The sequence below is a fragment of the Rhinatrema bivittatum genome, chromosome 16 (genome assembly GCF_901001135.1).
Source record: "Rhinatrema bivittatum chromosome 16, aRhiBiv1.1, whole genome shotgun sequence".
In the NCBI taxonomy this organism is placed as follows: Eukaryota; Metazoa; Chordata; class Amphibia; order Gymnophiona; family Rhinatrematidae; genus Rhinatrema; species Rhinatrema bivittatum.
In genome coordinates, this window is record NC_042630.1 from 28,198,201 (window position 1) to 28,221,204 (window position 23,004).

The 23,004-nt window shown below is 55.9% G+C and overlaps 1 protein-coding gene across 2 annotated transcripts; it reads right to left on the reverse strand.

Annotated features, from left to right (window-relative positions):
* Window positions 1-779: 779 nt before the first annotated feature.
* On the reverse strand, window positions 780-21,581 carry PKLR (pyruvate kinase L/R). Of its 2 annotated transcripts, none has more exons than XM_029580320.1 (11): window positions 21,340-21,581; window positions 13,063-13,242; window positions 12,820-12,911; window positions 12,538-12,669; window positions 12,093-12,279; window positions 10,025-10,295; window positions 7,585-7,735; window positions 7,162-7,314; window positions 6,757-6,923; window positions 6,049-6,230; window positions 780-1,792 (listed from the first exon to the last, which is right to left on the reverse strand). In XM_029580320.1, exons 1-11 carry the CDS (start codon window positions 21,554-21,556, stop codon window positions 1,686-1,688), a joined length of 1,839 nt encoding a protein of 612 aa, XP_029436180.1. In that variant the 5' UTR covers window positions 21,557-21,581; the 3' UTR covers window positions 780-1,685. The 2 variants fall into 2 exon arrangements, with proteins under 2 accessions (XP_029436180.1, XP_029436181.1); XM_029580321.1 differs by lacking the exon at window positions 21,340-21,581 and adding an exon at window positions 13,761-13,899.
* Window positions 21,582-23,004: the final 1,423 nt, after the last annotated feature.

The window sequence follows — 23,004 nt, forward strand, 5'->3', positions numbered from 1 at the left end:
AGGAGCTGTGAAAGCCAGGGAGGAAGCACGTGCTCGCTGCCCTGACAGGCGTACATCCCCCAGCCCCCTCCGTCTCCTGGTTACCTTTCCCCGTGCCAGGCGCTACTGAGTCGCTCGCATCCCAAGTGCCGTCAGACAGGAAGGCATCCCGGGTCTCACGTTCCCACCACGGGGATGTGGGGAGAGCACAGGCAGATCTCGCTGCGTTTTCCAGTCCATCTGAGCTCCAGTAATCCCAGCCGGCGGGCGGCCCCCGCGCTCCGTGCCCGACAAAGATGTTTCGGCCCCCCCCCCCCTAACATGGGGGGAAGGAAGATCGGGGAGTGCCTGAGCCCTTCTGCAGGGGGCTGCCCGCGTGGGCTGGTGGGGGTCCGGCGCATGCATGGGAATGGGGGCGCGCACGGCTGTGACAGCGAGCGGATGGGGGTGGGGAGTGGGGGACAGGAGCGCGTGCGCCCGAGAATTTGGGGGGGGGGGGCGGGACTCCTCATCAGGGCGCCCGCGGGGCTGCAGGCGTGCGAGGACATATACACACACACCGGGCGCAGGTGGAGGGGGCGCTCGCTTCGGGCCAGGGGATGTCCGAGCCCATGCGTGCGGCCTGAGATCTCTGGGCCGGGATCCGAACGAGTTTCCTCACGGAAAGGATGAAGCACAGCCTGGAGTGAGGGGCGGCATCGGCTTTTATTACAAATGATAAAAAGCGATCCCCGCAGCACAGGCAGAAGCTGGAGGCACAGAAGTGAGATCCCCCCAGCCCTAACCCCCCCCCTCCCCTACGCCCCCCTCAGAGAGCAGTATCAGAGATGCCAGGGGGCCTGATTAAGCCATCCTGGACTTCTGACAGAGCCCCCCCCCCATCCCGGTGCATTCTGGTACCTGCGGCACCGATGTCACACGAGAGAAGAAGGCACTACAAAGCCCAGAATGCACTGGGATTCAAGTTAAACAAACAAACAAAAAAGCCCCCAACCCTCCTTCCTTGGACTGGGTGACGGCGCAGCTCCTCGTCGCACTGTGTGTGGGTGGGAGCGGGGGGGGGATGAGAAGCAGGGCGTGCCTGATGCAGCAGGGGTAGGATTTCGTGGCGCTTTCACTCCATTGCCCCCCCCCCAACTCCGCAAACAGTTAAGGGAAAAACCTCTCTGTGTGAGCCAGCGTTATCTCTTGCTTGAAGCAAAAAACATTCATTGCATAAGCAGGAAGAATCCACCAGGGAGAGAGCTGAGCCTGTCTACTACTGCCCCAGGGGATGGGACGGGTGGAGGTCCATGCGGATAAGGCATCAAACCTAGGAAAGGGTAATGATGGGGGGGCGGGGGCGGTGCTAGACTCCTGTCTATGCAAATGCATCTCATGAATATTCATTGTGAAACTGTCTTGCACCTGGTGGGCTTTTGGCCCTCCTGGGATGAAGGGTCTTGTCCTGTAGCTTGCAGCCTGGGGGTGAGGACTACGCCCTTTGCTCAGGTTGCACTACCTGGTGACCTGGAGCGTGTCCGAGCTCCTGTCCCCAGGAGAGGAGTGGCGGCTGCGTGTTAGGAGGTGGGGGTGCCGTGAAGCTGCAGGAACGACATGGCGCTGCAAGGGTGCACAGACCGGAAAAGGTGGCCCTGGTGGTGGTGGTGCTGGTGGTGGGTGATGAGGACAGGAGGTGATGTTGCCGGCTGAGGCCACCGCCACCTCTATGGCACTTTGACCACCTGCATGATGTTGGTAAAGCCAGAGCCGGGCCTCCAGCCGGTCACGATGATCACAATATCGTCAGGACGCAGAAAACCCCGGACTTTACCTGTAATAAAGAACAACAGAAGAAACTGTGATGGGGGGCTGCTGGGAAGTGTCTGTGACGGGGACGGTGACATTACTTCTTACCTGACAACTTCCTCTCTTAATGCAGTCAGACCAGGCCAGACCTGTGGGTTATGCACGCCAACCAGCAGATGGAGACAGAGAGCAACAGGCTTGCTGATGTCACTCCTTATATATCTCCGTACTGACACCAGCCCACCAGTATTCCCGCAATAAGCCTTCTGTGATCAAGCTCAATACCATCAACTATCAACCATATGGTCAGCTCAAGTGATCTTTTTTTTTTAATTAGTCGACTTCCAGAAGAAGAAGGAAGCAGAAGCACAAGAAGAACACCCAACAGTAAACCAGAAATAATTCACCTGTAGCGACATATATATACATACACATTCTGGTCCTCAACTCCGCTTACCTGCCTGCTAGTAGATTTCCCTGCAAGGCACAGCAGCTACAAACTCCCCAAAACACTGGCAAAACAGGGCCCTGGCCTGGTCTGACTGCATCAAAGAAAAGGAAAATGATCAGGTAAGAAGCAATTTCGCCATCCAATCAGACCAGGCCAGACCAGAGGGATGTACCCAAGCTTACCCTCAAATTAGGGCAGCCCCTCGCAAAACCGCTGAGGTGAAAGAGGCCTCCCCTCTAGTCCTGACACCCAGCCGGCAATGCTTAGTTAGAAAGGGTCCGCAAGGCCCACCGCGACCTCACCTTATAAATCTCCAAAGGAGAGATTAATCGCAGCTCCGCCCAAGAAACAGCCTGCACCCTTGTGGAATGAGCCCCTACCTGCTTCGGCAAGGGAGTGCCGGGATTCACCTAAGCTGCTGTAATCAGCTCCTTAGTCCGGCCCGCCGCCGTAAACCCGAGAGGCCGCCTCGCCCTTCCACGGTCGTCCCCCCCACACAGGACGGAGAGATGACCAGGAGTGCCCGAAGGCACCGGGGAGCTTGAGACGACTTAAAAACAGGAGCGTGCAGCCTTCAGAACCCGCCTGCCTGCTAAGGAAGGCAAAGAGAGGGACTGATTCCACTGGCAACCGAAAAGGATCTTCGGAAGTAAAGAGGGAACCGCACCGGCCCTTTTCCTACGAACCCAAGGCTTCCCCTACAAGAGAGCGCCTGCAACTCAGACGATGCCTCTGAGACGGACAAAGAGTGACCAGGAAGACCGTCTGCGGCGTGAGCAGCCTTAAAGAGAGGGCCTGGAGAGGGGCAAACTGCGGTCCCGCCAAGAACAAGACGAGACTAAGTTCGGATCCCGAGGTGGAACCGGAATCCGGAGCAGAGGTCTCGTCTGCTGAACGCCCCTGGCAAGAGCGAGAGAGACGCTACCTGCACCTTCAGTGTATTAAGAGCCAACCCCTTAGAAATGCCTTCCTGTAAAACTTCCAGAATCAACGGAACAGTGTAGCCCCCCCAGGGGAGCCCTGACGGCCAGAGCACCAAGCCCTGGAAACCTCTCCAAACCCGCACCTAAGCATAGCCACCACGGACTGGGAGTAGTAAACTCTTCTTCACTAACCATGCCCGCCCGAAGGTGAAACCATAAGACAAAATCAGTCTCTGGTTCCTTGAGAAACAGCAGGCCCTGGAATGGAATTCTCACAGGGCTGTCGAAATTTCCTGGGCACCAAAGTTCAGATTAAGAAAGAGGGGCCCTTGGAGCAGGCACTGAACCATAAAAAGCGCCAAATCACCAAGGTCTGGAAACTAACCCGCGGGAGGAAGAGCAGGAGACTCCAGCTCCCCGTCTCTTTCCCACAGCATCAAAATGTTCGCCGTTCCCACTGAAGCCACCAAACCTGCCAGTGGGAACACATGGAATGGTGGGACCCACCAATAAGTGCCTTCCTGGAGGATCACACACAGTCCCCGCAGAGTCCTTCCTGGAGGATCACACACACACTCCCCGCAGACGCCTTCCTGGAGGATCACACACACTCCCCGCAGAGTCCTTCCTGGAGGATCACACACTCTCCCTGCAGAGGCCTTCCTGGAGGATCACACACAGTCCCTGCAGACGCCTTCCTGGAGGATCACACTCAGTCCCCGCAGATTCCTTCCTGGAGGATCACACACACTCCCCGCAGACGCCTTCCTGGAGGATCACACACACTCCCCGCAGACGCCTTCCTGGAGGATCACACACAGTCCCCGCAGAGTCCTTCCTGCAGGATCACACACACACTCCCCGCAGAGTCCTTCCTGGAGGATCACACACACACTCCCCGCAGAGTCCTTCTTGGAGGATCACACACACTCCCCGCAGAGTCCTTCCTGGAGGATCACACACACTCTCCACACAGTCCTTCTTGGAGGATCACACACACTCCCCACAGAGTCCTTCCTGGAGGATCACACACACTCCCCGCAGACGCCTTCCTGGAGGATCACACACAGTCCCCGCAGAGTCCTTCCTGGAGGATCACACACACTCCCCACACAGTCCTTCTTGGAGGATCACACACAGTCCCCGCAGAGTCCTTCCTGGAGGATCACACACACTCCCCACACAGTCCTTTCTGGAGGATCACACACAGTCCCCGCAGAGTCCTTCCTGAAGGATCACACACAGTCCCCGTAGAGTCCTTCCTGGAGGATCACACACACACTCCCCGCAGAGTCCTTCCTGAAGGATCACACACACTCCCCACACAGTCCTTCCTGGAGGATCACACACACTCCCCGCAGAGTCCTTCCTGGAGGATCACACACAGTCCCCACAGAGTCCTTCCTGGAGGGTCACACACTCTCCCCGCAGAGTCCTTCCTGGAGGATCACACACACTCCCCGCAGAGTCCTTCCTGGAGGATCACACACACACTCCCCGCAGAGTCCTTCCTGGAGGATCACACACACTCCCCGCAGAGTCCTTCCTGGAGGATCACACACACACTCCCCACAGAGTCCTTCCTGGAGGATCACACACACTCCCCGCAGAGTCCTTCCTGGAGGATCACACACACACTCCCCGCAGAGTCCTTCCTGAAGGATCACAAGCACTCCCCGCAGAGTCCTCACACACACTCCCCGTCAATGAGTCCTTCCTTTCCCGGCACCTAATATATGCCCTTTTCAGCAGAAGGCAACAGTGCAGCTCTCCTGCCGTGCTTCCCCCAAGCAGCCTCTCCCATACAAAACCACCCCAGGGAGAACAGAAGCCTGCTATGCTTTTACGTGCCGGCTACCTTCGCCGTGGTAGAGAGCAGAGGAGGGCGCCCCCCCCCCCCCAATAAAACATCCGTTCCCTGCCGAGCTAGGATGGACGCCTCTCCCACGGGAGTGCCCACCTCCAAAGCCACCCCCACTGAGTGCACAAATCTGAGGAGCTCCGCAAAAGCTCCCTGTGCCTCCCTGCGACCCGGGAGCTGTTTGCACGCTCCGCAAGCGAGGAGCTCCAATCTCGTGCCCCGCGGAGACCGCCATACTCCCCCCCCCCCCCCCAGCATCCTCAGAGCGTGGCCGCCGTGGGCCGGAGCAGAAAGCTCGCGACAAAATCTCACCCAAGGCTGCCGCCGACCAGCCCGAGTCCCCTGCCGCCTCCCTGACCTGAAAACGGGCCGCAGGAGAGCTCTCTGACCTCCACAGTCTCTCTCCTTTTCTTTTCTTTTTCCAAACAACCTCTGGTCTTCTCTCAGTCTCAAGGGGTTTTTTTTTGGGGGGGGGGGGGACCACAAACAATATCAGAGAGACATCGGGGGGTGGAGGAGGAAAGAGCGCTCAGCTGAGGGAAGGGGGCCCCGGGCTGTGTCCCTCAGGAGCCGCCATCACTAATGCCAATTCCTTCTGAACCGAGGGAGGGAGAGCTTAGTCTTTCGCCTCAGGAGCCAGGCCTACCCGGCCCTGGTCCACGACCCGGGTGTGCAGGGTCCACCATCGGCAGAGGACAGAGAATACTGACAGAAGGAGCGGCATCAGCGGGCCCCGTCTCCATTTGCCGGCTGGCACGGATGACCCTCTCGCCTGACCGGGTCTGACTAGATGAAGAGGCTTTCATTGAGGGGGGGGGGGAGGGGGGAGGATGCAGAGGTGGTCGGGAAGGAGAGGCAGGGATAGGATAGTGCAGCTGACATGAAGGTGCAGGGGTGGACGGGGAGGAGAGGCAGGGATAGGATGGTTTAATTGATAAGGAGAGTGCAGGGGTGGCTGAGGAAGAGAAGAGGTTAGGGGTAGGAAGCTGAAGCTCGGGGGGGGGGGGGGAGGGAGGAGGACCCCCCTCACCCACCCTGGCGCTTACCGATTTCGATGCCAAAATGAACCCTGCGGTCCACGTCATCGGCCCAGGCCTCCTGCTGAGCCTCGCGGTACAGGACGGGGAAGACCCCCCGGCAGAGATGGGCCTGACGTGCCACCTGCTCGTTCCTGGTGACGGCGATGATGGGGGCCCGAGGGCGGTAACGGGACAGCAGCTGGGCCGACCTGCAGGTGAGAGAGAGAAGAGTCAGTGACCACAGAGAGCCTCCGCATCGGCAGCCCCCCCCCCACCCCCCCATCCGAACCGTGACGGAAATTCAGCGCCCGAGGAAGAGACCCATCAGCTGGCGACAGCGACCCGGAGTTTACACGCACCTCAGCATCAGGGCTAGGATCGGGGGCAAAAGCTGGAGATTTTGCCCCCCTCTTTCAATGGGATCCTCCCGCTCTTCCTAGTTGGGTCACTGCAGTTGGGGCCCTGAAGCCGGGGGGGGGCCACACACACCAGAGCTCCTGCCATATCATGGGCTTTAAATCTGGCCAAACGGTGTGGCCCTTAAGGATGCAGCGTGACTCCCTCCCCCCCCCCCCCCCCCCCCCCAGGGGCCATGAACGCTGCCTCCCAGGATGCGGAGGACCTGACTAGGAATGACAGGGGAGGGCCCAGGAGCTGGCCCGGGAAGGAGGTTTCTAACCGCAGGGAATGTGCGCACCTTGCCGGGGGCACTGCCGAGAACCTTCTCCTCCTCACCTGCCAGACGTGGTCAGCACGATGATGGCCCCTGCACAGCACTTGAACGAGGCCTCGACGGCGCCGATGGCAGTCACCTCGGTGGGGTCCTGGGACAGTGGGGTGAGCCGACGCAGTTCCTGAAACAGCTGCTGGTTATAGATGGCGGCTTCGGCCTCCCGGGCGATCTACGGAGAGGAACGATCCCGGTGACGCCATGCGGCGGGGCACGAGCCCAGGATGTGCAACCCCCTCCGCCAGTCCCTACAAGCTCTGCGCTCCCCCCCCCCCCCCCCCCCCCCGCTCTCATCACGCTAAGTCTATGCCGTCCTGGCTTTCCCACACGTAGCCACATTCTCTCTCTCTCTCTCTCTCTTGCACCCCTCCAGTCGCGTCCGGCCGCTTCCTTCCGTTTGACGTTCTTACCGCGTGCTGCATCCGGACGGCCTCCACGGGGTACATCCCCTTGGCAGTCTCCCCGGAAAGCATGATGCAATCAGCCCCATCCAGCACGGCGTTGGCCACGTCGCTGCTCTCGGCACGGGTTGGCCGCGGTTTCTTGATCATGCTTTCCAACATCTGGAAAAAAAAACGGGAGACAGGTGGAAGGGACCCGGTGACCACAGCGAGGTCAGCAATAGAATGAGGAATCCAGGGACCCAGGGGTCAATGTCAGAGCAAGGGACTCAGTGACCCAGAGACAGAGTGAGGAACTCAGGAGTCAGGGATCTGGTGAGGGACTTGGCGACCCAGTGGTCACTGCTATAGAGGGGGACAGGTCTGCAAAGGGACGCGCCCCCCCCCCCCCCCCGCCCTGGGAGCTGGTGGCAGAAGGCGTCCACCTCTCACCTGCGTGGCGCAGATAACGGGCTTCCCGGCACGGTTACACCGTCCAATCATCATCTTCTGAGCAAGAAAGACTTTCTCAGCTGGGATCTCAATGCCCAGGTCCCCACGGGCCACCATTATCCCATCGCTGGCTTCCAGAATCTCATCGAACCTGAGAGAGAGGAGAAGGGGGTGAGACAGGGCATGGGGAAGAGAGCGAGGAAGAGACAGAGGGCGTGAGCTGATAGAGGATACATTGAGAGAGAGCAAAAGAGGAGCAACCTTCGGACAGACGTCTTGACCACACGTCCTTTAAAAGCATCCATGTACTCTGGTCCTGCATTGTATTCAGTTTGGGGGGGGGGGGGGGAGTAAAATAGTGGCCGTACAGTTGAAACGCAAATGTACAACAGCAGGAATGCCTCTTCTTCCTGTGGCAGCCGTGCAGGGGCTGTGGGACTCAACACAGACGTTTTCCGTATTTGAGAAGGAGCAGCTTCATGTGAGGTCATTCTGCCCAGGTGGATACCCTTCATAATTACCTCCCCCTGGACACAGGGACAATCTCAGAACACACGGTCAGGGATGAGGGACAGTCACAGGACATGTGGGCAGGGATAATGAACAGTGAGAGGATATATAGACAGAGGTGAGGGACAGACACAGGACATGTGGGCAGGGATAAGGCATAGTGAGAGGATATATAGACAGAGGTGAGGGACAGACACAGGACATGTGAGCAGGGATAAGGAATAGTGAGAGGATATATAGACAGAGGTGAGGGACAGACACAGGACATGTGAGCAGGGATAATGAACAGTGAGAGGATATATAGACAGAGGTGAGGGACAGACACAGGACATGTGGACAGGGATAAGGCATAGTGAGAGGATATATAGACAGAGGTGAGGGACAGACACAGGACATGTGAGCAGGGATAAGGCATAGTGAGAGGATATATAGACAGAGGTGAGGGACAGACACAGGACATGTGAGCAGGGATAAGGAATAGTGAGAGGATATATAGACAGAGGTGAGGGACAGACACAGGACATGTGGACAGGGATAAGGCATAGTGAGAGGATATATAGACAGAGGTGAGGGACAGACACAGGACATGTGGACAGGGATAAGGCATAGTGAGAGGATATATAGACAGAGGTGAGGGACAGACACAGGACATGTGGACAGGGATAAGGCATAGTGAGAGGATATATAGACAGAGGTGAGGGACAGACACAGGACATGTGAGCAGGGATAAGGCATAGTGAGAGGATATATAGACAGAGGTGAGGGACAGACACAGGACATGTGGACAGGGATAAGGCATAGTGAGAGGATATATAGACAGAGGTGAGGGACAGACACAGGACATGTGGACAGGGATAAGGCATAGTGAGAGGATATATAGACAGAGGTGAGGGACAGACACAGGACATGTGGACAGGGATAAGGCATAGTGAGAGGATATATAGACAGAGGTGAGGGACAGACACAGGACATGTGGACAGGGATAAGGCATAGTGAGAGGATATATAGACAGAGGTGAGGGACAGACACAGGACATGTGGACAGGGATAAGGCATAGTGAGAGGATATATAGACAGAGGTGAGGGACAGACACAGGACATGTGAGCAGGGATAAGGCATAGTGAGAGGATATATAGACAGAGGTGAGGGACAGACACAGGACATGTGAGCAGGGATAAGGCATAGTGAGAGGATATATAGACAGAGGTGAGGGACAGACACAGGACATGTGAGCAGGGATAAGGCATAGTGAGAGGATATATAGACAGAGGTGAGGGACAGACACAGGACATGTGGACAGGGATAAGGCATAGTGAGAGGATATATAGACAGAGGTGAGGGACAGTCGCAGGACATGTGGACAGGGATAAGGCATAGTGAGAGGATATATAGACAGAGGTGAGGGACAGACACAGGACATGTGGACAGGGATAAGGCATAGTGAGAGGATATATAGACAGAGGTGAGGGACAGACACAGGACATGTGGACAGGGATAAGGCATAGTGAGAGGATATATAGACAGAGGTGAGGGACAGACACAGGACATGTGGGCAGGGATAAGGCATAGTGAGAGGATATATAGACAGAGGTGAGGGACAGACACAGGACATGTGGGCAGGGATAAGGCATAGTGAGAGGATATATAGACAGAGGTGAGGGACAGACACAGGACATGTGGACAGGGATAAGGCATAGTGAGAGGATATATAGACAGAGGTGAGGGACAGACACAGGACATGTGGGCAGGGATAAGGCATAGTGAGAGGATATATAGACAGAGGTGAGGGACAGACACAGGACATGTGGGCAGGGATAAGGCATAGTGAGAGGATATATAGACAGAGGTGAGGGACAGTCGCAGGACACACGGTCAGGGACGAGGGACAGTGGAAGGACGCGCGGACAGAAAGGCAGGCGCGTGGCATTACTTTTCCACTCCCTCGTGGTTCTCGATCTTGCTGATTATTTTGATGTTCTTTCCCTGCTCCCCCAGCACTTGGCGGATGGCCAGCACGTCGTCCGCCTTGCGAATGAAAGAAGCGAAAATCATGTCCACGCCCTGCTGGAGGCCGAAGCACAGGTCCTGGACGTCACGTGCCGAGAGCGCCGGCAGGTCCACCTCGGCCCCGGGCAGGTTCACCCCCTTCCTGCTGCTCAGAACGCCTCCGTTCTCCACCTCCGTCAGACAGAAGTCAGGACCTGGTCCAACAAGGAGAGGGAAGGGTTAAGTGCCCAGCAGTGGCCCGTGGGCCCAAGTCACTGTGGGGAAAATTCTCCGAAGCCCCTTCGGGCTCCCGGCCCCTCCCACGAGCGGTCCCGTGGGCAGATCAGCTGCATCCCTGCAAGTGGCTTATCAGCTGCCTGAAGGTACGGCGCGTGCGGGCGTTCACAACTCGTGGCAGTTTTGGCCTTCTTCAGGGGATGGAGGGAGGTGTTTGTAAGCCACGCACATGCTTGGGAATTTCTGATATTGCTGCTAACACCCGCGCCTTGCGCCCTTCATTTAAAACAAGTTAAGTTTAGCCTGGATTTCTTAAGCCACAAAATGGCCCGATCTCCGAGCACAAATGACGTGGATGTTTCGTGGCTGAATACCAGGTTGGCTTGTGCAGGTTTAAAACCGCAAGCAACACGTACAAATTAGGCAGCCCACCCACCCCCAGTGCTGATAATGTACCCTTTTATCTCCCTGTGCCTCAGTTCTAATCCCAGCTCTGCCACTGCCTCTATGTGTGACCTAAAGGGAGTCGCATTATCTCCCTGTACTTTGGTTCAGATCCCGTCTCTGTCCTTGACTCTGTGACCTCAAGGAGTCACTTTATCACCCTGTGTCTTGGTTCTAATCGCGGCTCTGCCCCCTGACTCTGTGTGACCTCAGGGAGTCATTTTATTACCCCGTGTCTTAGTACTAATCCCGGCTCTGCCCCCTGACTCTGTGTGACCTCAGGGAGCCACTTTATTACCCCGTGTCTTAGTACTAATCCCGGCTCTGCCCCTGACTCAATGTGACCTCAGGGAGTCACTTTATCACCCTGTGTCTTGGTTCTAATCCAGGCTCTGCCCCCTGACTCTGTGTGACCTCAGGGAGTCATTTTATTACCCCGTGTCTTAGTACTAATCCCGGCTCTGCCCCCTGACTCTGTGTGACCTCAGGGAGCCACTTTATTACCCCGTGTCTTAGTACTAATCCCGGCTCTGCCCCTGACTCTGTGTGACCTCAGGGAATCACTTTATCACCCTGTGTCTTAGTACTAATCCCGGCTCTGCCCCTGACTCAATGTGACCTCAGGGAGTCACTTTATCACCCTGTGTCTTGGTTCTAATCCCAGCTCTGCCCCCTGACTCTGTGTGACCTCAGGGAGTCATTTTATTACCCCGTGTCTTAGTACTATTCCCGGCTCTGCCCCCTGACTCTGTGTGACCTCAGGGAGCCACTTTATTACCCCGTGTCTTAGTACTAATCCCAGCTCTGCCCCTGACTCTGTGTGACCTCAGGGAATCACTTTATCACCCTGTGTCTTGGTTCTAATCGTGGCTCTGCCCCCTGACTCTGTGTGACCTCAGGGAGTCATTTTATTACCCCGTGTCTTAGTACTAATCCCGGTTCTGCCCCCTGACTCTGTGTGACCTCAGGGAGTCATTTTATTACCCCGTGTCTTAGTACTAATCCCGGCTCTGCCCCTGACTCCATGTGACCTCAGGGAGTCACTTTATCGCCCTGTGTCTTGGTTCTAATCCCGGCTCTGCCCCTGACTCTGTGTGGATTTACACAGCTCCCTTTATTACCCTAAGTCCCGGAACCAAGTTGAAAGACAGACATTTGTCTCAGTCAAATTTTCTCAGTGACCAAATTAAGAAAGTGTCTTGGTGGACGTGTGATCCCAGGGCCCTGCATCTGTCCATGCAAGTACGGGCACTGCCTGACCCCCGGGCTCGGCGAGAGCTGAGAGAGACTCCTGCACCCACCACAGTGTCCACCACCGGCCACTCGCTCACCGATTTCCTTCACCAGGAGAGAGAGGAGTCCGTCATCCACGAAGATCCTGCTGCCCACTTTCAGGACTTTGCTGATGCTCTTGTAGTCTACCCAGATCAGCTGCTCGTCGCACTTGTCACTGAAGGCGTCATCCGTGGTCACCTTCACCCGGGAGCCCTTCACCAGCTCCACCTCAGTTTGCTCACCCTGGACAAGGGGGGGGGGGGGGGTGAGTCGACATTTCAAAATGCAAGAGAACGCAACTTCAAAAGCGGGAACGGTCGCGCGGCCCAGAGACGGACAGAAATCTGTCACCCAAGGCCACGCACCCGATCGACAGCCCGCCATCGACTAGGGGACGCCCCTCCGGCGTCTCTGCGGACGCTCCCGCCTCGCAGACTCCTTTACACTCGCAATACCAGCCACCCCCCCTTCTGTGTCAGCGCGCGTGGTTCCCGCACTCACCCCTCTCAGCACCCCAGTGCGGATTTCCGGGCCCTTGGTATCCAAAGCGATGGCCACGGGTCTGTAGAAGGTTGCATTCGGGGCAAAGCTCTCTGTCGCTTCCCGGATGTTCTTTATGGAGCCGGCATGATACTGCAAAAATAAAATCAAAACGCCAGGGAGCGAGCGTGAGGAACTGGCAGGGAGGCCGGCTTCAGATGCAGAAGGCTTCTCTTAAGCTCCTGGCATCCCCGGGGGAGGGAGGGCGGCTCACCCTGAACCTTGCTGAGAAGAGAGTCATACCTCGTGGGATCCGTGGGAGAAGTTTAGCCGGGCGATATTCATTCCAGCCTTGATCATCTCCCTTAGCATTTCCACAGAGCGAGAGGCAGGCCCTGAAATCAGAAGGGGGCGACAAAACTCGTTACAGGGCAGAACATTGTCCAGCTGGGGATAGGAGGTTATGTGTAGAGCCCGACGAGGGATTGAGTTAGTGATACCTCTAGGTCAGAGGTCAGATGGGGTAAGAAGGAGGGCCGGGGTTACCTATAGTGCAGATGATGCTGGTATTCCGGGCAGTCAGAGGCTCCGAGTTGATGTCCAGGAGGCACAGATGCTCCAGGAAGGTGTCAGCCATGGAGGCGTTCAGCTGCTGCTTCTGGAAGAAGGCAATCCCCAGCTCCTGCATGAGCTGCGCCATGCTGTCCGACAGTTTCCGGCTAGCAGCTAGAGATAACAAGGGCATTCCTTTAGCAAGGTCTCTGGGGGCCTCTTTTGTCAGTCCTATGTATGGGGATACCCCTGGGGTGCCCTTACCTCTGCTGCGTGACCGGCCTGCTAATGACTTTCAGTGCCTCCTGTCCCACAGGGGCAGAGGATGAATCACCAGCACAGCCCTGGCAACAAATCTCCTGGGTGTTGACACTTTGGTCACTGCCTGCCCCCATGATCAAAGTAGGCTGTCTCTTTCCTTCCCCACCTCCTATGTCCCTCTCCTGCTAGCTGAATCTCTTCCTGGCTTCTGTCATATTTCTCCCGAACATCCCAAGCTGCTTCTGTTCCTTCCTGCCCAGGTGGCATCCATTTGCCTCAGAGACAGCTGTCTCTGTCCTGTTGCTCTGCCTCTCTATCCTAACCTGTCCGCAGCCGGCCTCCGCTGCCCTCAAAACCTAAAAAGAGTAAAGCACCTTGTGTATGTCTGAACAGGATTTCGGAAGGTGACTGCTCTCCTAGCACGGACTCACCTTCCATGATCGGGAATCACCGAGGTCGCACGGAGTCCCTAAAAGCCTTTATCCGCCACCCGACTCCACCTGGATCTCCGGCAGCCGCTCACGTGTCCAGGAGCACTGCCTGCTCCTGTGGCCAGGCCTAGTCTGGTTAAACAGTCACCCAGCCTCCCGTGACCTCAAAGCCGTACAGCCTGCCAGGCTATCCCTGATGAGCAAGCGCGATGAGATTTCTTTACAAACAATTGAAGCTGTGAATGTGAATCTCTCTCCTGTGTGGGCCTGAGGGATATCCTGAATGCTAGGACTGATTTACACCCCTCCCCCCCCCCTCCCCCCCCCACACACCACCCCAAGGACCGCGATCTATCCCCAAGTGCTGGCAGGTGGGAAGGGAGGGAACACTGGCCCGGCCGCCCCAGATGTCATGCCTAAATCCAGAGGTTTGTGCAAGGGGAGATCTGCAGAAGGAGTTTGATTTGGCTCAGGAAAAAAAAACAAAAACCTTTTCCGTTAAGCCCTTATCTCGGCCTGCTGCAGCGATTTTTAAAAGGAAGCCAGTTTCAACATGCCAGCGTTTCAGTGAGGCTCTGAAGCGTGCGCCGTCGCTGACCATAAGTGAGGTGGGGGAGGGGGGAAGAGTAAACTGGGGCTCCAGCACAAAATCTCAGAGCTGCTGTCCATGTGGGGGGGAAAAGGAAGTTCATACCGGGGATCCAAACCCCCCCTTCATTACCGCTCGGTGGCACAGCCACCTCTGGAGTGCAATGGGCCACGAGATAGCATACGCCTCCAAACCTTAGGCCACTATGGTGCCACGGAAAAGAAAATTTGTTCTTACCTGATAATTTTCGGTCCTGTAGTACCACGGATCAGTCCAGACCGTGGGTTATGCCCCCCTTCCAGCAGATGGAGACAGAGAAAAACTTGAAGGGCACCCTCACTTAACCCGGTGTGCCTCCTGCATCCCTTCAGTATATTGAATAACCGAGCAGAATAATAAATAACCCTACTGCTGCAACCGTCGCTGCCCGACGTCTCCACTCCGCCCTCCTTACCTCTTTGGCGACTCCCTCTTTGGTTGATGGAAGTTTTGGCTGCCGCGGCGTCATCTTGCCGACCTCCTCCGGCGTCCCCGGACCGGCTAGAGTCGCTGCCTTCCGCCATGTTCTCCTGAGGCCTAAGGGCGCGCCTGTGGCGCGGCCCCGACTCAAGTACCAGCTGTGGCGCGAACCTCAGGGGCGTCCCCTGAGATGACGTCATCCTCACCGGATACTTAAGGTCTTCGTCTTTGCTAGCTATTCGAGTTAACAAGGGCTTCCTCCAGGTATCGCTGCGGACGGGATTCGCTCTCCGCAAACCTTGCTACTCTGCCTCCTCGGACCTTTCCAGGGGTACCCGCTCCTCGGGGGTCTCGCTCTCTCTTTTGCTTTTCAGGTTGCAGTCTGGAACCGGTACTCGCTCCTCGAGGCCCACGTTCCCGGACCTGCTACCGAATACAACTTCTGCCAGGAAGTCACCGCTGCCTACAACACCAGTGAGTTACCATCTCTCTCTCAGAGCTTTCCCTGGAACCGGTACTCGCTCCTCGAGGGCCCATGTTCCCGGACCTGCTATTGAATACAACTGCTGCCTACAACACCAGTGAGTTACCATCTCTCTCTCAGAGCTTTCCCTGGAACCAGGTACTCGCTCCTCGAGGGCCTACTCCATTTCAGCCTCTGGGCTGCCTCAAGAGACTATTGTGTGAGTGTTACCACCCAGGTTCTGTTCCTGAACTCTGCATACCCTGCCTACTCACTATATTTCAGTTTCTGTACAGCTCAGTCATCCTGGGATCGCTGTTCCAGTGCCTGAGGGACTACAGCCCAGCCGGGCGCTTCCAGCTCACTACTGCCCCCTCTGGTGATTCACTATACTGTTTAATAAATGAACTAGTGTGTGTCTGTCTCCATCCTCTGAGCCTGACCGGTGGTCCCTCTCGGGATCTTCCCCGTGGGCGTGGTCATCTGCCACCGGCCCAAGGATCCACCCACAATTATCACAAATAATAACACATACTAGTAATGAATCAAGCAAGAACAGCAATTGCAGGAGTAAATGGATAACACTGAAAACAATCTGTAGAGTTCTTTCTTAGTATCCTGCAATCAAATAACCAAATACCCGCGCGCGGACTCCTGAAATACTGAAACCCAATGCCACCCACTCCTAATCCGAGGGCAGGTGTCTGGACTGATCTGTGGTACTACAGGAACGAAAATTATCAGGTAAGAACCAATTTTCTTTTCCCTGTACGTACCAGGATCAATCCAGACAGTGGGATGTACCAAGCTTCCCTATGTAGGGTGGGCCCCGGAGAGCCCGGCTCGAAGGACCTGATCGCCAAAGGAGCCAAACCCAGGAGGTTGCAGATTCAAGCGATAGTGCCGTGCAAAGGTATGCAACGATTTCCATGTAGCAGCTCTACATATCTCCTGCGGCGAGACAGATCGGCTCTCAGCCCAGGAGGTTGCTTGAGCACGGAGCGAATGAGCCTTGATGCCTTCCGGAGGGCGACGGCCAACACCAATATACGCTGAGGCAATGGCATCCTTCAACCAGCGTGCGATCATGGATTTGGACGCCTGGTGGCTGCGCCTGGGACCGCTCCAGAGAACAAACAGGTGGTCCGATAAGTGAAACTCATTGGTGACCTCCAGATAACCAATAAGAACCCGTTTGACATCCAGTCTCCGAAGTTCCAGCCGATCCTCAGCGGCGAAGGAAAGAAGTTCCACCGACTGATTCAGATGAAAAGGCGAAACCACCTTAAGCAAGAAGGAGGGCACTGTGGACAGGGACACCCCGGAGTCCGTAAAACGTAGAAAAGGGTTCTCTGCAGGATAGAGCCTGTAACTCCGAGATCCGGCGTGCAGAACAAATGGACTCAAGGAAGGCTGCTTTAAGGGTGAGATCCTTGAGAGATGCGCTCCGCAAAGGCTCAAATGGTGGGCCGGTGAGCACCCGAAGGACCAAGTTGAGACTTCACGAAGGACAAAGGAGGTGAATCGGTGGCCTGACATGCTTTACTCCTTTCAAGAATCGGACAATATCCGGATGTGCAGAAAGAGGAGCTGTCTCCTGATGACGAACCAGAGCCCCAAGTGCTGCGACCTGAACCCGCAGGGAATTGTATGCCAAGCCCTTGTCCAGGCCACACTGTAGGAAAGACAAAACATGTGCAATGGAAAGCCAGCATGGAGAGATGTCCATGGAAGTGCACCAAGCCTCAAACACTTTCCAGATCCGGACATAGGAAATGGAGGTGGACGTCTTTTGCGTCTTGAGGAGCGTGGAGATGACTGCTTCTGGATAGCCACGTCTCCTCAACCGGGGGCTGACTGGCTCCTAGAGTACCCCCCCGGTTGGGAGATCCCCACGTCACCCTGGGATCCAGAAGGCTGACCACAGCCTGGATCTGACCAATGAATTACTTTGGGAGGTAGAGGCCCCGCAGCAGATCCCTGCTGGTGGCTCATGCTGGCCAAATATGCACTGTGTAACAATAAAATGAAATCAGTGGAAAAAGGACCAGGGGGAGGGCCCAACGGAGCAAACGCCGGGGTGGGGTTTCCCACAGGCTGAGCTGAAGGAGGCTGCAGCTCCGGGTCCGGGGGAGTCACTGGAGAGAGGTTCAGCAGAAAATCGAGGTCCAAGTCAGGGCCTGGCTGCGCGGGAACTGGCAGCAGGGAATCCAAAATGGCCGCCGTTCCCGCACTGGGCGGGAACGTGGCCAGCCTCGCTGCAAGACATGCCTGCGAGCGCGAATGAAGCCTCCCAGCCGCTCGTGAGGGACCCTCCCCGCCGGGGAGACATCTCACGCAAATACCCTCCCTGGAGAGGCGCGAACCTGGCCTTCTACAGGTGCAGCAACGAGACGGGTGCAGCATGGCTGCTTGGCAGAGCCGCCGACTGTCTGGAGCGGGAAGCAGGCATCCGCTAGCAGAGCAATGACAAGGCTTAGAAGCCTGAAAAAAACAGGGGAAACACTGCCCCGAGGCAACGACCTCTCAGGGCAGGGCACTATGATGTTAAGGGGAGGGGGGAGAGGCTGGACCACCAGCGTGCACTCCTGAGCCCTTGAACTCACTCCAGAAGAAAAAGCTGGACCTGAAAGTAATCAAAAAAGGAACAGCACTTACCCCCAGAAAGAAAAGAACCACTAGCTCCGCTTGCAAGTTGGAGCCTAGAGCTGAGGGAGTGAATCTTTGAAAATTTGCTGAGAGTAAAATTTGTTATAAAGTTCTCTTTTTTTTTTTTTTTAATTAAAGAGATCCATCCAAGAAATAAATATGTCAATAGAAATAAGAAGGAAAAGAGAAAAGTTCCCCTTTGTAAGATAGATGGAGGACCGAAGGGACTGCTGCCTTTCACCTGCAGGAGTCAGAGAAATACTGGAGGGACAGAGAGGGCGCTCCAGCTTATAAGAGGCCAGCCTTCGAGTTTTGCTCTGACTCCACCTGCTGGAAGGGGGACATAACCCACTGTCTGGACTGCTCCGGGTACGTACAGGGAACAAGGAATGGGCCGGCCCCATCTCATTGCGGAGTCTTGGAGGCAAGAGAGGAGGAAGAACCTCCCTCCCGGGAGAGCCTGCGTCCGCGAAAGGACGAGTTCCAGGGCTGGGACCTGGCCAAAGGCTGATGCTGTCCCACCGATGGTGGCCGGTTCTGCCGAAACCGATGCTGCCCCCTAAAGCGAGAGCGGGAGGGCGGAAACCCTCTGGAGGCTCTTGGTCTGTCCTCTGGCAACTTATGAACTTTATTCTCACCCAGAGACTTTTTCCAAATCATCACCAAACAGAAAAGCACCTTTGAATGGAAGCTCCCCAAGCTGGGCCTTGGAGGAAACATCCGCTGACCAGTTGCACGACCGCAGAAGGCGCCTTGCCGACCACAGCCGACGACATGGGGCGAGAAGAAGTGCGGAGGAGGTCACACAGTGCATCGGAGCCATAGGCTACCGCAGCCTCCAGATGCTCCTCCGCCTGTTCTGCCTCCCCAGGAGGGAGATCTCTGGATGTCAGCAGTTGCTGTACCCAGCGCAGGCTGGCCCGCAGCACGTAACTACTACAGACCGCCGCTCGAATACCCGGGGCTGACACCTCAAAAATGCACTTCAGCAGGGCCTCGAGCTCCCGATCCTGAAGATCCTTTGAGAGCCGCCGACCCAGCCCTCGGAATAGTGGGCCGCTTGATAACTGCCAAAACGGAAGCGTCCACTTTAGAGGATCGTAGAAGTTCCCACGACTCGTCGAGCAAGGGATAAAGCTTATCCATAGCCCGACCAACCCTCAGACCAGCATGGGAAGAAAGGGAAAAGCCCGGGTTGGTACTTGCAACCCTGCCAGGACCGGATCCACCGAGTCCTGGGGCGGAGCATGCGGAGGGATCTCCACCCCCAGCTCTGCAAGGACCGAAGGACTAAGGGGTTCCAACTCCTCTCTTTGGAACAGACGAACCACTCTCGGATCATCCCCATCCAATGGGGCCTGTTTCCTCTGTTCCTCTTCTGAAGGGGGAGGAGAGGCTGCTGCGCCTGCGGCCGCACTGCCCAGAACCTCCAGGGCGGCCGTTCCTCCCGAAGGCAAAGAGCCTTTTAACTTCGCGACCTGCAGAGACGCAGGCCCATCCTGTGTGCTTGGCAACCTTGGGGGGGGGGGGGGGCGGACCGCGCAGCCAAAAAGGCTTTCTGCATTAGGAGGACAAAATCTAAAGAAAAAGAGTCTGAATCCACATCATCCCCACCAGGGATCCGGATCAGAAGTAGCCACAGGACTGGCAGGGACCGGCAACAGCGCTGGGGGAAGCTCCCCCCGCCCCCATCGCCCGTGCTTGAGCTTCAGCAAAAGTGTTCAAAATGGCTGCCGTCCCCCGCACTGAGGGGAAACGGGTCAGCCCGAGAATTCCACGCAGCAGATCGTTTTGGAGCCCCTCTGGGCTTTGGCAGTGCTGCAGACCCAGAAAAAGAGCTGCCCTCCCCCTCCACAGGGAGGCAGCGGGGGCAAATGCCGGCCCGGGAAAGCCGCAAGGAGGACTTCCCACAGGCCACACACAAAGATGGCCACGGCATCGTGGTAAGCGTAACAACGGCAAAAAATGTGGCGAAATCGAACAAAAACGCGGCAAAACGTAAGCGGAGTTGTCCCCGATTGCAGCCGACCAAAAAAGAAAACGTTCCAAAAAATTCTTTTTTTTTTAAACGCTGAAAAAACGCTGAAAACGGCCACGGGTAGAGAGGGACTGGACCACCGGTAATCACGTCCCCAGCCCCTTACCTGGCTGGAGCCTCGCGGGGTAACCAACCCCAGCTCCAAGAAGCTGCCACCAGAGGGGAATAGTAAAGCACTGCCACTGAGCAACTTTTTTTTTTTTTTTCTTGCTTGGTTCAAAACTTTACTGCAGACAGCCAAAAGCCTGGCTCTGCAACTTCTTCTTTTTTTAAATTTTTTTTAAAAGGGATAGCCTATACCCCAGAAACAGGGCAAGACTGCAGGGTTTGCACCACCTCCATCTGCTGGAGACAGAGAAACACTGAAGGGATGCAGGAGGCACACGGGGTTAAGTGAGGGTGCCCTTGGAGTTTTTCTCTGTCTCCACCTGCTGGAAGGAAGGCATAACCCACGGTCTGGACTGATCCGGGTAGGTACCTATGGGAAAGAGGAATTAAGTCCGGCCAGGGCCTGATTTCCCACGAGGTTCGTACTGAGCCTGCACCGTCTAGGATACCACCCTCCCCAATCCCTCCACCCCCGCCCTGACATGATGCTCTCCCTCTTTCCTGCTGGCAGGAGGAGAGAAGCGGGGGGGGGGGGAGTCAGCACTGAAGATCTTGTGCCAGGGACAGATGAGATGTACCACAGGAGACACTTAAGCACAGGAAGCTTAAGAAACTCCCTCAAAGTCCTGCAGCGCAGCAGAGACTGGGCTGAAGCCTCAATCCATCTCCCACCCCCATCCTTGTCCTCAGTTCAACGTACACCATGCTAGACCCAGTGTGTATGGGAGCAGGATGCCCAGCGTAAAGCTTGCTCCCCAGGAACAAGGCTCAAATCTGTCACATTTTAACTTCCTTTTCTATGGAAAGCATTACTGGTTGAGGTGACTTCTTTTCATGGGGCAAAAGAACAATAATGAGGGCCGAAGTGCCCAGGTGGCCACGGCAGAAGCACAGTTTTTCCAGGAACCCTCAGGCGCATAGGGGGGCTGTGCACCAGTCCAGTGATCTGGCTGGAGTGCCACCGAGTCCCCTGGCAGTCACTACCTTTCCCTTCCTGCAAAAAGGATGAAAGGACTGCAGTCAGAATCTGGGCCGGTACCCGGGGGGGGGGGGGGGGGGGCAAAACGGAGCAGGAGCCATGCAGGGCGGGGGAGGGGAGGAGGGTGGCAGAGGGAGGCCAGCGATGATGCCAGGCTGAGTACCGGGCTGCAGGGGCTGCCAAAGAAACGACTTCCAAGATGCTGTGCCACAGCCAGAACCGAGGCGAAGGGAGCCAGGAGGCCGCACAGGGCAGGTTTCGCTCCCCCCCCCGGATAACCACCCGGGCACCCACCTTGTGCGCTTGCTTTCGAGGTTCTTCGGGACCCGGCGGGGCTCTCTCTGAGCCCTGTCTCCTCTGTGTGCGGGGCGGCTTGCAGAAACCAGGAAGTGGCTGAGGAGGAGCCTGCGAGGCCGTGGGCCAGGCTGGGGCTCTCCCGTTTCCTTCCAACCCAAAGGAAGGAGGAGGAGGAGGAATGGGGGCTGAGCTTTTTCTCTCCCTGGCCTCCCATTGTGTCAGCAGGGCCTCAGCGACTCCATGGCGTGGTGCGAATGTAACCGTCTCTTTTTAGTCAGTAAGGAGGTCCAGACAACTGATCCGTAAAGATTACACGTACACCAGACCTGGGCTGCTAAAGCCGGAGCAACGTATCCCTTCTCTCTCTCCCCACTCACTCTGCTGAGCCACTGAGGGTACATATAGAAACATGAAGGCTGGTCCAGCCAGTCTGCCCATTAGCACCTGCCACTCAGTCTGTGCTCTTCCACCTCCCTTTGTCTCAATCCTATTCACTCAAGTTCTCCCACTGCTTTGGCTCCTATAAACCTGAGCTGGAAGGCTGTTCCTTTTGAGTTTCCCTCCCTCCAGCTTCTCTTGTTCATTTGCCTTCTCAGAGCCCCTTGCTCTCTGTCTGAAATAAGCTGCCATCCCTTTGCTTTCTGTTCCAAGCTGAAGACTCACTTTCCTCAGCCCCTTTGTGGTTTTTTTCCAACGGATCCTGGCTGGAGCCAACATCACAACGGATAAACTGGATACATCTGGTGATGCCCTTGAGCTTGTCAGGCCATAGGGAATGTTGTTATATGTTGCCTGCGAGCTGGGTCTTATGCCAAGAGCTCGGTGATATTCTGTGCTCGGTGTAGTTTGTGATATTCAGTACACATTTCATGGCTGTTGTACTAAATATCTATCCATTCCAAGGCAGGGTGTGTTGTATATTCTCTGGAATTTGTCATATGCTGTGTGTGTTTGTATCTATATATATGTGTATGCAACCCCCTCAGTGACTGGGGCGCCTGTGGGAGGTCCATGGGTCATTTTCCTGGGGGTCTTCCTGCACAGTCTGTCAAGGTTCTTATAGACCAATTTTCAGAGCATTTAGGCTCCTAACGTTTGCAGTTAGGCTCTTAAATTGGCACTTTTGAAAATGTATTGGGGAAGAGTGCCTAAATTTAGGCTCTTAGTTTCACCAGGCCCCTAAATTTAGGAGGCTAAAAATCAGCTATGGAGGCAAACAAAGTTAGGAGCTTAGCAGTGATAATTTCAGAACTAGCCACCTAACTTAGGAGCCTAAATCTAGGCAAATGAATAGCAGGGGCCTAACGTTTAGGCCTCTAAATTGTATGTCAGTTTTTTGAGCTGAAAACTTAGGCCCTATGTTCGGCTGAAAATAGGCACCTAGCTTAAGGTCCTAAATGTAGGAGCTCAGCTTTTTTTTTCAACATCAGTCCTTTGTGGTGATGGGGGGGGGGGGGTTTCTGGAGGTCCTCTGCAACAAATCCAGCAGCAAGAACAAAACAGCCGCCACCACTGCCAGTGTTGCTCGAAAAATAAAACCCTTTACTGGTGATTTGGTTGCAGGAAAGATCACAGTGGGCACGGCATGGCTTGGTGTGCCTGCAGAAAAACAAAGTCCATTGAATATCGCAGTGCCCTCCCTGGGCACTTCCCCTACCAGTA

What these genes read in the sequence shown, in the direction of transcription:
- PKLR (XM_029580320.1), bottom strand. Translation starts at nt 21,556, where the DNA reads ATGGGAGGCCAGGGAGAGAAAAAGCTCAGCCCCCATTCCTCCTCCTCC. An exon ending in TCTCCCACGGATCCCACGAG is followed by an intron (nt 12,670 to 12,819) that starts GTATGACTCTCT and finishes TTATTTTTGCAG; the next exon opens with TATCATGCCGGCTCCATAAA. An exon ending in CCGTCCGGATGCAGCACGCG is followed by an intron (nt 6,924 to 7,161) that starts GTAAGAACGTCA and finishes TCCTCTCCGTAG; the next exon opens with ATCGCCCGGGAGGCCGAAGC.